Source organism: Camponotus vicinus, unplaced genomic scaffold, assembly GCF_025532165.1.
Source record: "Camponotus vicinus isolate PSW18456_S1 unplaced genomic scaffold, iyCamVici1.0 SCAF_2, whole genome shotgun sequence".
In the NCBI taxonomy this organism is placed as follows: Eukaryota; Metazoa; Arthropoda; class Insecta; order Hymenoptera; family Formicidae; genus Camponotus; species Camponotus vicinus.
Genome location: NW_028141956.1, coordinates 237,923 through 251,082, shown reverse-complemented (window position 1 = coordinate 251,082; position 13,160 = coordinate 237,923). Strand labels below are relative to the sequence as shown.

The 13,160-nt window shown below is 26.7% G+C and overlaps 4 protein-coding genes across 5 annotated transcripts; 2 read left to right on the top strand and 2 right to left on the bottom strand.

Moving 5' to 3' along the window:
• Positions 1–374: 374 nt before the first annotated feature.
• O-fut2 (O-fucosyltransferase 2) lies at positions 375–3,167 on the bottom strand. Of its 2 annotated transcripts, XM_083092459.1 has the most exons (8): positions 2,967–3,167; positions 2,648–2,784; positions 2,440–2,565; positions 1,627–1,894; positions 1,257–1,449; positions 1,005–1,182; positions 786–915; positions 375–638 (listed from the first exon to the last, which is right to left on the bottom strand). In XM_083092459.1, exons 1-8 carry the CDS (start codon positions 3,110–3,112, stop codon positions 488–490), a joined length of 1,329 nt encoding a protein of 442 aa, XP_082948585.1. In that variant the 5' UTR covers positions 3,113–3,167; the 3' UTR covers positions 375–487. The 2 variants fall into 2 exon arrangements, with proteins under 2 accessions (XP_082948585.1, XP_082948586.1); XM_083092460.1 differs by lacking the exon at positions 375–638 and having other exon boundaries at positions 789–925.
• A 482-nt stretch (positions 3,168–3,649) lies between these two features.
• Positions 3,650–8,699, top strand: LOC145967495 (activating signal cointegrator 1 complex subunit 2). The gene is made up of 14 exons (XM_083092456.1): positions 3,650–3,970; positions 4,214–4,291; positions 4,456–4,616; positions 4,725–5,109; positions 5,391–5,608; positions 5,819–6,004; positions 6,186–6,341; positions 6,424–6,517; positions 6,585–6,758; positions 6,913–7,035; positions 7,111–7,232; positions 7,556–7,754; positions 7,845–8,013; positions 8,422–8,699. Exons 1-14 carry the CDS (start codon positions 3,956–3,958, stop codon positions 8,559–8,561), a joined length of 2,220 nt encoding a protein of 739 aa, XP_082948582.1. The 5' UTR covers positions 3,650–3,955; the 3' UTR covers positions 8,562–8,699.
• Positions 8,008–10,446, bottom strand: LOC145967498 (bridging integrator 3). The gene is made up of 4 exons (XM_083092461.1): positions 10,070–10,446; positions 9,832–9,939; positions 9,440–9,614; positions 8,008–9,362 (listed from the first exon to the last, which is right to left on the bottom strand). The coding sequence occupies exons 1-4, from the start codon at positions 10,075–10,077 to the stop codon at positions 8,853–8,855; spliced, it is 801 nt and encodes a 266-aa protein (XP_082948587.1). The 5' UTR covers positions 10,078–10,446; the 3' UTR covers positions 8,008–8,852.
• Positions 10,281–13,007, top strand: LOC145967499 (protein FRA10AC1 homolog). The gene is made up of 4 exons (XM_083092462.1): positions 10,281–10,519; positions 12,100–12,268; positions 12,394–12,553; positions 12,640–13,007. Exons 1-4 carry the CDS (start codon positions 10,419–10,421, stop codon positions 12,936–12,938), a joined length of 729 nt encoding a protein of 242 aa, XP_082948588.1. The 5' UTR covers positions 10,281–10,418; the 3' UTR covers positions 12,939–13,007.
• Positions 13,008–13,160: the final 153 nt, after the last annotated feature.

Below are 13,160 nucleotides of genomic sequence, written 5' to 3'. Positions count from 1 at the left end.
TTACAATTTATAGTTACTTTATAAAAAAAATGATAATAATAAGAAAAGAAAGTGAATAATAATGATAATCTCCCATTATCTCAATTATCTATATTATCTAAAAAAATTATGTAGATATTTATTTATATTAAAATTAGCTTTTACATTATAGAAATGCATGTTATGTTTGCAACAAATAAAGCGTAGGAAAATATTAAACAAGTAACAAAAATGCATGAATGAGAATTATGTAGTGAATAAAATTAATTACTAAACTTGCGAGCAATTAATAAGTTTCAAATAAACCAAATAAATATAACTAAATAAGTTATGTAAATACAAATTCTTTATATAAGAAAATTATATAAAAAGAAAGGAGAAAGAAAAGAGAGAAAAAAAAATAAAGATGCTATATGATCACACGAGACTATATATACATAGTAAAATAGAAAACTGTCATGAATTTCATTGTATGTACAAAAAAAACTTTAAATTATATATTAACATTTCACCAAACAATCTGCCATTGGTCAGTTGTTGGGCATTTCTTATTAGTCTTACATAAACGATTGAATGTAGTTTCCGGTAAAAAACCAATAATCTCTCTATCTTCTTGTATTCTATATGTAAACGTTGATTGATGTGTCCCTATGAAATATCTAATAAAAAAGAAAAAAAAAAGTTGTTTGAAATTTGCATATCTTACAATTGTTTATAGAAGAACTTGGCTTATGAGAAAATAGCCCTTATTCTTAGAATTATATTCATAGTTAATTATTTATTACAATTTATATGAATACTCTTACCTGGCATATGAACAAATTATCTGATCAATAATTGCGATTCCACCATCTTTAAATTTACTTATCACATAATCAGATGGTACAAATTTCAAGACTTTGAATTGAGGCAAATATGACTTAAGTTCTTCAAATTCTGGAAATACCTATTATTTAATTTGTATAAATATAAAAAAAATCTTTTAACGATTATGGAGAATTAATAGAACAGCTAAATTTATGTACCATGTTGTTCTCCATCTGTCGCAACAAACAACACAGTTAGTCCAAGCTTATCCATTTTTTCTTGTAATTGAGAAGCAGCATTCTTTATAGTCGGTACTGACTTTTTGTGGCCTACGATAAAATCACGTCTTCTAAGATGGACTGCTAAATATGGACCACCCTTCGCATTTCGCCGATTCTAAAATTAAAAGAAACTTTTGCTTTAGCAACACTAACAAGAGAATAAATAATAATTACTATAATATAACATACCTCTTCTTTAGTCCAATCTGCAGGTCGACCTGTATTATCATTTTCATCTGTGGAATTCAAAAAAGATTTTCTATAATTTTTCGCAATATTATATAGTTCGGAATTATATCGCATGCTGCGTCTGGCCTTCCAGTATTCTTTAGAGCCATATTCATCATGCAAGGCAATCTCCATATGATCAAACATTATAGATCTGTAACCAGAAAAGAAATTGTTTGAAATTTGCATATCTTACAATTGTTTATAGAAGATGGCTCATGAGAAAATAGCTCTTATTCTTAGAATTATATTCATAGTTAATTATTTATTACAATACTGATAAAAGATGCTTTATTTTTTATAAAAAAAATAACTAGATGAAAATATTTACCTATATTTGGTCGGTTTGAGATTTTGATAAAGATAAGATGCTGTGCCATGAAACTTGAGACATTTTATATTTTGAGTTGTAATATTACTATAGCCCCAAAAAGGACTAGTGTATATGTATTGCTTTGATTTATAGTTCTGCAAAGAATCTTGAGAACAGTCCATTATTTCATTCTTATCTTCAAATTTACCCGTTTTGAACATTTCTTCATCATTTTGCAAAATATACACACAATCGAGTTGTATTTCTTTGTTTCCAGATGAATACTCTAAAATTAAATTTCTAAAAAAATTTCTTAAATTTCTAAATTGTCTAATTCAAGTAATACTACTAAATTAAAAAGAAAGAATATCAATATAAATGCATTATAAATTTGAATGTAATACTAAATAGAATAATGTTAGACATATTAAAAAGCAAAAGAAAATATATTACATAAATAGGAATTATATTTTTCAGGCTATTAATTGAAAAAAATATTCAAATGCTTCTTTTGCAACAATTGTGTGTATGTGTGTAGCAAATTTTCAATACATTTACTATAATTCTTTTAATAAATGATAAAATATTCTCTGTAAATGTTTACATATATTTAAGTATCGTTTATTATCTTATTTTGAAAAAGATATCCTCTTAATAATTTATATTTCTCTGTATTTTCTTTTCCATTTTATATTCTATATATCATATTTATTTCATGAAATATCAAATATAAAATTGAAAATCAATCTATATATATTTAAATTACATAAATATATTAGTCATCAATGAAATTTTTGCTATCATTTCTAATAAAAAATATAAAATTTATACCTTCCATAAATTTATACATTTCAATGACTGGTATATATCGTTGCAGACTTGTTATATCAAAAAAATTACTCCAGAATATATATTTTTGAAATTCTGTATTTTGACGTTGCCAATGATATAAATTACCTAAATCAAAATTGAAGAAATATGATTATGAATATTATAAAATTCTGTAAAATATATAATCTTTTATTTTCATAAAAATTACCCCATGGTGGTAAAACCAATTGCCACTGATATTCCTTGTCTCTTTCAATTAATCTTTTGAGGAAAACAGCAAGACGAACATACACATCTCTTCTCAGGTTGAAACCTTCTGGAGGATTTATATCGTAAAGGATGTAACTGGGCATAAAAAGAAACATATTATAAATCTTTACGTAAAAATATAAATAAAAATTCAGCATGTATAAATGATAATGTTTTCTAAAATAAATCGCATGAAAATAAAATAATTCTAAAATTGTAAGCTTTTTTTAACTTATTTTTTCTAACGTATAAATTACATATAAAATCTTTATTCTAACCGTTTTTGCGCAAAGTTGTTTCTAACAGAACACTTTTCCGAATTTTCGGCATATTTATCAGATACTTCGCAAAATTCAAGTTCATTGCCATTTACGATATATGCAAAAATTAAAATAATAATATGTAGAAGTTTAAATATAAGCATTTTTTTCAATTATTTATATATGTATACAAGTTTGTTCTTTTTACAGTTTTATAATCATTTTTTTATCAATTTTAGTTGGGAAATAACTAAAGTCACTAGATTTACAAAGTACCACAATCCATAAGGGTGCGTCCCGATGGAGAAAGAAATAGCGGAACGGAATAGTAACGGAAAAGTAACTATATGATGGCTAACCAATCAGAATGATTCCGTTCCGCCTTTACATCGCCGGGTTCCCCATGGCAAACATTTTACGGAACGGAATGAAAACGGAAATTATGTACTACATAATGGCTGCGTTCAGCAGAAAAAGCTGCTTTGCAACTGTTGTAAAATTCGTGAGCCTGATTGGTGTATGCTCTTAATTTTGACTGGATCTAAGAGCATACACCAATCAGATTCACGAATTTTACAACAGTTGCAAAGCAGCTTTTCCTGCTGAACGCAGCCAATGTCATCTTAGCACTTGTAAATAGTGAGCTAATAGGGATTTTTTTATCTACTCTTTGCTATGTAGTGATGTGAATTCCCATCTCTCTTCATATTCTTATTTCTAATCTTTGTGACATGTCCACATGCGTGGAGCTATACGTACTGACATACATGTTCATAAAATATATATAGGATGGGATTGCCCGGCTTTTTGTATCGTGGCGAGTTTGATTTTACACAGGTTAATTGATGATCTAAGATAATATACTTTGCATTATCTCTCATCTGTTGTTATCACGCCGATTTTATTAAATATTCGTCGAGAGATTCATTTGTTAAACAGATTTAATTTGTCGAATTGACAATCGGCAACCAGCAAAGTTTGTAACAAATAATGCGTCACGTAAAATCATGAAGCTCTACGAGGTAATTAATTTTCGTAATTTGATGTTTTGGCAACCACAAAGTGATTTATGTAATTATATCGAAATAGATACGTAATTATATCGAAATAGATACGTAATCTATATAAAAACATACAAAAATATATATACATACATACATATATACATTATATATATATATATATATGTGTGTGTGTGTGTGTGTGTGTGTGTGTATATAATGTATACATGTATATAATTAATATAATGCCCTCTTATTAAACAGAATCCCGATGGCGTGCCTTTGGAAGAATTGCAATTAAATATTAAAGATGATGGAGTGATTATTGTAATAAGTGCATTGGTATGTGTTAATTTTTACACTATGACAATATGAAAGCTGTTTAAAAATTTATGGTGATACAAATGTTTTATAGTGATTGTATATATGTATGTGCAGCAAATATTTAATATATTTAAATATTCCTACATATGATTAAACATATCATTAAACATTAAATTTTGTAGAATATAAAATGGATAGAGAAACGTTATTTTTTGCGTTACAAAGCACCAGAAATATATAATGAAGATGGATCGGAAATTGTGGGTGCTAGGGAACATTGGATAGAAGTTACAAATTATATCATTGAAGATTTAAATTGGTTACTTAATCTTCCATTTTATAGGTACGATATACATCACTTGTATAATTTTTATTTTGTCAATGATATATATATATACACTATATACAACTATATACACAACTGCTATATAATTATCTTTTTCTTATTTAGATTTTGGTCCAATATTGTATACAATATTTCAATTATAGATACATTAGTATCTTTTCTACAAGAGGCTCCACCTTTTTACGCATTAGAAAATTTTCCTAGCAAACCAGGAATGCTTGAAGCGTTAGAAAAGCTTCATTACAATGTACTTATGGTTTTTGCACGTCTTGCTACAAACAAAGAAAATTCGACAGAATTCATGAGCCGTCCGTTCCTTGGAAATTTGTTATATGACAATTATATATTTACAATACCAATTATATTTGATTTATGTCAATTGTATGGTAGAGAAAATGCTAAAGTCATAGAGAAAATCATATATAGCGTATTTACTCTGCAACCAATGTACAATGATGATCTTGAAAAGTCTGTTACATGTCTCATAAAGGTGATGTATGGTGCTTGGTAGTACAATTGAAAAGAATCTATTAACTTTTTGTGTTATATTTTGATTATTGATGATAATTATGAAAAATATTTATCTTTTACTTATATTTGTGATAATTATATAAAAATTATCACAAATATAAGTAGATATAATTCTATAGAAAAAATTCTTTTGTGAAATACATCAGTAATTATTGTTTGAAAAAATTAAATAAAATCTTGTCAACTATAAAATTATAGATTTATTTTTACAATATTTGATCAATACTTTTATTTATGTAGGCTTTTGAAAATGTCGAACGAAGATTCGAAGATTGTCTAGGCCACGCATGTGGAGCAGTGGTGCTTTCAGAGAGAGAAAATGATTCCACCGAGATGACATTGTATAATTTAGAGGACTTGATATTGTACATTCTAGATGTATCATCGACTCTTACTGTATTATTAAAAAGCTATTCTTCAGTAATTATTACATTTCATAAAGATGAATTCATCAACAAGTAAATAAATTTTATTTTATTACTTACATTTAATTAATAGAATTAGTAGATTTCATAATTTTTTTAGAAACACATTTGTATCTTTATTTTATTTTATTAAGTCAATCTTTTTAATAATTAAAAATTATTAAGTTTATGCTCTCTATTATATTTATACATATATGTACATTTTGTTTAAATGATTTATCGTATTGTATTTTTGTTTTCTAGATTGGTTGTATTTTATGGGAATACAATACCTGAGATGTATAAAAAATTAGACAAGTTAGCATATAATGACGAAAATATGCCAAAATACATCGAATTGAAACATCGTCTTGATGTAACTAGAATGGAAGTGTTAAATCTTTATCGAATTATTGTCTATGAACCTATATTAAATATTCAGGAAAAACTGTAAGCATGAAAAAATGTAGTTTTCTTAATATGTTAAATCTTTATCGAATTATTGTCTATGAACCTATATTAAATATTCAGGAAAAACTGTAAGCATGAAAAAATGTAGTTTTCTTAATATGTAAATATTCTAATTAAAGAGATGTAATTTAGTTGCTAATATTACTTTTATCTTTTTTAGGAACACAATAACGGAAAGTGAAGTACGAAATTATATAGATGAATATTTGAATTTACTGATGAATGCTATGACCGAAAAGGAATTTATTATCGATTATCATGAGTTTTATCCAATTAATGTCGATCTTGCAAATGTTTCAACACTCTGTCCTGAAATGTATCCTTTTTTTAAGAAATTTTTATATGTATATAATATATTTATATATTCTTATATCTCACATAATATTCTTTCATGACAGTGATGCAATAAAATGTGATTATATCTTACAATCATTATATGCATCGATTGGAGATACTAAAACATTAGTTAATGCATCCCACAATAATACAAATGTAAGTCTTATAAATCCATACAGATAACATTTATCATGTAAAAAATTTGTCATTATTATGTATGTAGATGGCTGTTGCTGAATCTAGCAGTGTTCAAAGTAATCAATGGGAAGGATATTGCAATAATGTGAATTATGTAAACAATGAGATGGAATCTACTTCAAAAGATCCTGACAGATTGATGTCTCTTATCTCAAAAGTGAAAGAAATTTTGTGTGATTGTGGTGAAGGTTTTATAGAGGTAAAAATTTTATATAAAATGTATACTAAATTAATTTAATTATAAATAAAAATAATTAATTTTTAAAAACCAACTACTAATATGTACACTTACCAACTAACTAAAAATATCATGTATATTTGTATAAATTTATATGATATTATAAAACTTACAGCAATGTTTAAAACATTATAAATATGATGTTGCATCTGTAGTAGATGCAGTTCTGGAAAATGATAATTTACCATGTAATTTGAAGGAATTAGATAGGACATTACCGTTACTTCTAGATCCAATGGTAACTAATAAAATAATTTTTATGCTGTAACAAGTTGTAAAGTAACAAAAATTAATTTACATTGTGTATCCTTAGGAAGCATCAGCTATTGTAGATTCGGCAATTGGCATTCAAAGATTAAATGTTTTTGATAATGACGAATTTGACGTTATGACACGAGATGTCATAGACACATCAAGGATTCATGTAGGAAAAAAGTAAGCTATTAAATATTTATTTAAAAAAATTAATATCGAAGACTTTTATTATTATACAATTCTAATTAAATACAATAGAATCTTCTATTCTGGAACAATTATTCTGTTCTATAAATTGGAATAATTATAATATGAGAGTGAATAAAACAAAGCAAGTAAAAGACAAAAATGTTTTCATTTTACATATGTATCATTAGAATAAAATAGGTAATTGACAGAATAAAATGAATATTGAAAAAAGATTCCAGAATAGACAAGTAACTCGATCTCTTTCTTGATAGTTTTTGAGGATAGACAAGTTTTATTGTGTCTCTTTTTACCAGGAAAGATAAGTACAAAAATGCAAATGAAATGTTGGATGATAAATCTGAAATTAAGAAATGTCGGGAAATTTATGAGAAATATAGCATTGTCGATAGTTATGATGATGAGTATGACGATACATACGACAGCCATAACATTGGTGGTAATGTACTGGATGATTCTACAGAAATAGATGCCAGATCATTTACTATTCCAAGGGTTAGTTTAAATATTTTATTTTTATCTTCAATCTACAATTTTATCTATCTGTAAATTTTGCTTTTTATGCAAGTTTTTCTTTTTATTTAGATACTTCGTGCATACGATAAAAATGACGTTAGTTCCGAGGATGAAAGCGAAGTTGAAGATGAAAAGCCAGTACAAAATGGTCATTTTGTACAAAATCCAGCGGAATTACGGGCAAAAATCGAACAACAGAGACAATCGAGAGAAGGCAAAAATGCGCGTGATGTAGTTGGTATGTTATGAATTTATTTATTAATTTTTTTTAAACCATTTATATATAATCTCATAAAGCTATTAAAACATACTATAATAAATATAAAATAAAAAAAATTTTATTCTTATTCCATAAGTATAGAAAAATTGTGCTGCTTCAAATATAGAAATTTGTCCTTTTTGTACATATTAGATTTAGCATTTTGAAATTGTATTCCACAATAAAAAATACAGTATTAATTTAATACAGAGCAATAATTCTAAGCACTCACACATGAGCAATCACTTTACTTGTATTTCTTTTTTATTCAATCTATTCGTTGGTCACTTTATAAATTAAACAAACGACATGTTAGATACAAAAGTTGGATAAAAATTTGCATTTTTAAGTGCACATCTATCTTATATTTTAAATTTTTTGTTAAAGGCAAATCTAAAGGTCAAGGGCAAGATAAAGATATCCTGATGAATAGACATAAGAAAAATGTGCACAAAAGTACACAAGGCAATCACAATCGTCGCATAGGATCTCGAGTAAAAAAAAGACAAGGAATGATTCCATCTTAGATAACGGCACATTTTTAAATGGCAAACGTGAGAAATCTGCAATGTACATACTGCCAAGAGAGAGAGAAGCACAATGAATATATTTATATAATTATTTAACATCATTCCAAAACAAAATAAAAAATACTCTTTTAACAATCCTTATCACCATCATTTATCTATTTGGTATTGTTATTCTTAACAAAGAACTTTAACAAAGGAATATATATTTTTATTTGAAAATAATCTTGTCTTAAATATATATGTTTAAAGTTATAAGATTTTTGAAATATTCCTGGAAAAATGTTAAACTTATTGATCCTTTACTATAGTTAGCGCCCTCAACCTATTTAATTCAGTGCTTACAACTTGCTGATATTCCTCATCGGTTACTGTTGAGCTCAATGTAAATTCGGAAGAATATCGAATAGGCATCAATTGGGTGTACAATTGCGTTGTATGCCCATAATAATTTAATTGTATCATAATCACAGCGTGAATGCTCGGATTAATATATTCTAATCTTTTTTCGAGAAATGTCGGTAATTCTGCGAGTAACTGAGCGTGTACAGTCTTCAATTCTTTAGAAGCCGCTTCCTCCGCTCTGCGTTCTCGCTCTAATTTCGCGATATGATTTGCAGTTCTATCTTTCTTCTCTTGTAGTTTCTTCACACGATTATACAAATATCTCCATGTAGTCACTAAATCTTCGCGCTTTGTTAATGCTGCAGCAATAGTAGCAAATTCATTTCTAAATTTTTTCAGAGGTTCTATAAAGGTTTTATGGCACAGACTAGTTATTTCTTGAACGGTTTTTCCTACCTGATGATGTAAAGATATAATATGAACTATATTCTCTTGAGCAAGAATATGTAAAAATGTCACATGCATCAACTTACTTGTGCAGCGACAGAAAAATATTCTTCCACTATTCTTCTATAATCATCGTTATTCTGTGCTAATCCACAACTGATAAGATTCATGCTTAATCGTTGATCCGCTCTATCCAAATTTATTAGAGCTCCTATATATTTCTTCATCTCTTTAGTTAATTTTCTTATTGTGCTTTCAATACTTGAAACAAAGCGTAAATATAATATTGTATTGCTCTTAAAAATTTTCAGAAAAAATGATAAATATAAATAGAGTTCTTTGTAAAAAGAAAAATATAATTATATTGTGTAGAAATGTACATATATATAAATTATTATAGAAAGAGAAGCTTATGCTGTGCAAAAATATAATTGTTAGATACACATCAATTATAACAATTTCTATTAAATATACATACTAGATGAGTCTTTGAACAACGAGATCTAATTCTTGATCTTCCACATGGGATAAAAGTGGTGGCGCAAAAGTTGGTCTCTGGGTTAGATAGTTTTTCTTCAAAGGATTCCTGTTTTGCATACAGTATATATTTTGTATAAACTTATAATCTAAATATATATATATATATACATATACATATACATATAAAACGCTTCAACATTACTTTATCAATTAACCAAATTTATTGGTTTACCTACCACGTCATTTCGACGCTAATTAACAAAAGTTATTATAATAATTGTTCATGTCACACATAATAATTGCAAAACAAACTTAAAAAAACACTATTGTTGTTATTTCTAATTTTCATTTGTATATTTTAATTATCATAAGCGATTCGTAAACGACATTTAATACATTTATATGTTGTGGTCTTTTCCTCTTCTATCTGCGCTTGCGCTTGCAGAACATCAGCTGATTAGAGGCGATCACAGTCGTCACAGTTCACAGTGGCGTCAGTGACATGATTGGAGTTGGAATTTCAGATTTCACATCAGACCTAACAATTTACTGAAAGCTTGCGAGATCGCATAAGAAGTGCAAACGATGTTTCCGGCTTACGCACATTTGTCAGCTTACGACAGGCACAAGAAACTTATAAACGATTATTTGACATTTTATGGAAAATCTGTATCGAAGCGGGATACGTAAGTTAAATATTTTAAATATTTTATTTTATCATTTGGAAATTTGATTTTACTAGGAAAATATATTTTTTGCCGCTTATACATATATTAAATCTTCATTTTGCTTAATTCCATTTTTTAAATGCTCTTTATACAATTTTGCTTTTTTTTTACCTTTAGAGCTTGAACCTGCCAAGTATTCCTAAAAATGTTTAGCCAATCTTTGGCTATTTTATTCTAATCATATTAATATGTGTGTGCATAAATATGACAAATAAACAAATACGTTTATTTAATATCTATTACATTTCACAGATATTATGCAATTAATTAGATAATAATTACGTTATATATGCTTGATAAAGTTTTAAATATTGAATATTATTTTTCTTTGTGTATGACATATCTTTCTGTTAGTATAATTAATAGAATATACTGGTCACACTAATACAATTTGATTAAACATCTAAAAACTCCTTGTCATGCTTATTTAATCTACTTCCAATAGCTTGCACCTAAATACATCCAAATAATTATTGATTTTTCCTGGTTCGAATCAGAACCATATATTCGTTAAATTTCAAATTGCTTATATTTGTTTTGAAATGTTATATCTTATTTTTTTCTGAATGTCACATCTTATTCATCTCTTAAAAACTACTTATTGGGATCCAAATCGATCTGTTATCCTGCCCTTCAATTAGACATAGACGTTATTTGTCCTTTGTTTTAATTTACTTAATAAGATATAATATACTTAAAAAATTCATTTTTTGCTTTAAAATCAGAAAATTTGATTACTATTTGATTGCTACTTCTTTATTTACATCATGTTGAATCTTTTAAAATTCACTAATGTCATTTTATTTTACCTTTCATATTGTTTACAATGATCATTCTGATAATGATTATTCTTTTGAAATTTGCTTCATGTCATTGTTGATTTTCAATTTAATTCTGTTTCCTCCACTTGTTTTCAATTTCATTGTCATCTTTCTATTTCGTCACACATTACAATTCTTTTTCTACTATAAAAATTCCAATTTCTTATCTCTTTCTATATCTTTATATCATTCTTTATATCTTTCTTTACTTCAAACTGTTGCAATTCTTTACATTTCTCATAATTTTACTTTCTGTTTTTACTTTCTCTACTCATTTTATTTAAATTAGACATCAATAATAGTTAAATAATTGGGCTTTTTTTATTGACCTATATATATATATATATATATATATATATATATATATATATATATATATATATATATATATATATGTACAAATTATTTTTGTTAGCTATTCAAGTTGAGCATTACATTAGCATGCTAGCAGTATCCTTGCCTTTTGTTGTAAATACATTAAATACACATTGTTGTTAAATATCATCTGTTGTACCTTACAAGAGAATATTATTATTCTACTTTTTTGATGTATAAAATATAGCATAATGCATCTAAACAGAAAATAAACTTGTTATTTCTTAATAACACAACTTTGATAAATTCTACATTTCCTTGTGGCAAATTTATTATTAAGTAAAAGTTGTAACTGCATAAACTTTATAACAACCAGATATTGAAGTTTCGACCTGTTTTGAGGTTCCGGGACAAAACTGACTATGATGTCATCAGAGAGAATCACAAGTTTCTCTGGGATCAAGAAAAGGATATTCCAGATACATGGGGTGCAAAATTAGCTAAAAAATACTATGACAAATTATTTAAGGAATATTGCATATGCAATCTCACATATTATAAATATAATAAGGTGTGTATATATGATATATTTCAATTTTATATCTTACTTTATTTTATGCATACAAATTTGCATTTTAATTACATTACAAAGTTATTTTCATTATTATATGAGAGTACAATTTGTATAATATTTAGGTTGCTCTGAGATGGAGAACCGAAAAGGAAGTAATAGCTGGGAAAGGACAATTTGAATGTGGTAGTAAAATGTGCAATAAAAAGGAAAATTTGCGTTCTTGGGAGCTGAATTTTGGTTATATAGAACATGGTGAAAAAAAAAATGCTTTAGTAAAATTAAGTATGTTATTAATTTGAAAATATTATTAATTTGAAAATAATTTTACATTGTAAGGGACTAAAATAATAACTTGTTTTTATGTTAAGGGCTTTGTCCAGAATGTTCGATAAAACTTAATTATCGATCGCAAAAACGTGAGGTGAAAAGGAAAAAATGTTTGAAACGTTTGGGTACAAATTCGAAAAGTAATAATAATATGTCTGTTACATCCGATAATCAAGGATCCGATAAAGTAGAGACAGACCCTAACACAGCTGAGATACAAACTAATATGGAAAGCACTGATACAGACGAATCAAATATTTGGAAAGAAAAACCAGCACAAGATATGGAAAAAACGAGAGAAAAAGAATTTGAAGAGTATTTGGCAGATTTGCTCATGTGAATATAATTGAGACTTTAATTATTATGCGTTTTATTGTAAATGAATATCAAATAAAATAATCTTGTTAGATTTACGACTCCTTTCTTGCATGTATAGCTGTAATAACACAAACATATTATCATTAATTATAAAATTGTTATAATTGTTAAAATATTTTATACGAAGAATATACGAATACGCACCATACAAACATACATTTGATTTTCTTCATTATTATATGTT

Bases quoted from the DNA above. Each gene is read 5' to 3' on its own strand.
- O-fut2 (XM_083092459.1), bottom strand. From the start codon at position 3,112: ATGCTTATATTTAAACTTCTACATATTATTATTTTAATTTTTGCATAT. The intron at 2,566-2,647 runs GTAATTTTTATG...ATTTTGATTTAG, and splicing joins ATTGGTTTTACCACCATGGG to GTAATTTATATCATTGGCAA. The intron at 1,895-2,439 runs GTATAAATTTTA...ATTTAATTTTAG, and splicing joins AATGTATAAATTTATGGAAG to AGTATTCATCTGGAAACAAA.
- LOC145967495 (XM_083092456.1), top strand. The intron at 5,609-5,818 runs GTAAATAAATTT...TTTGTTTTCTAG, and splicing joins AAAGATGAATTCATCAACAA to ATTGGTTGTATTTTATGGGA. The intron at 6,759-6,912 runs GTAAAAATTTTA...TAAAACTTACAG, and splicing joins GTGGTGAAGGTTTTATAGAG to CAATGTTTAAAACATTATAA.
- LOC145967498 (XM_083092461.1), bottom strand. The intron at 9,615-9,831 runs GTATGTATATTT...CTTTGTTTCAAG, and splicing joins GTTGTTCAAAGACTCATCTA to TATTGAAAGCACAATAAGAA. The intron at 9,363-9,439 runs GTAAGTTGATGC...TTACATCATCAG, and splicing joins ATTTTTCTGTCGCTGCACAA to GTAGGAAAAACCGTTCAAGA.
- LOC145967499 (XM_083092462.1), top strand. From the start codon at position 10,419: ATGTTTCCGGCTTACGCACATTTGTCAGCTTACGACAGGCACAAGAAA. The intron at 10,520-12,099 runs GTAAGTTAAATA...ACCTGTTTTGAG, and splicing joins TCTGTATCGAAGCGGGATAC to GTTCCGGGACAAAACTGACT. The intron at 12,269-12,393 runs GTGTGTATATAT...TATAATATTTAG, and splicing joins CATATTATAAATATAATAAG to GTTGCTCTGAGATGGAGAAC.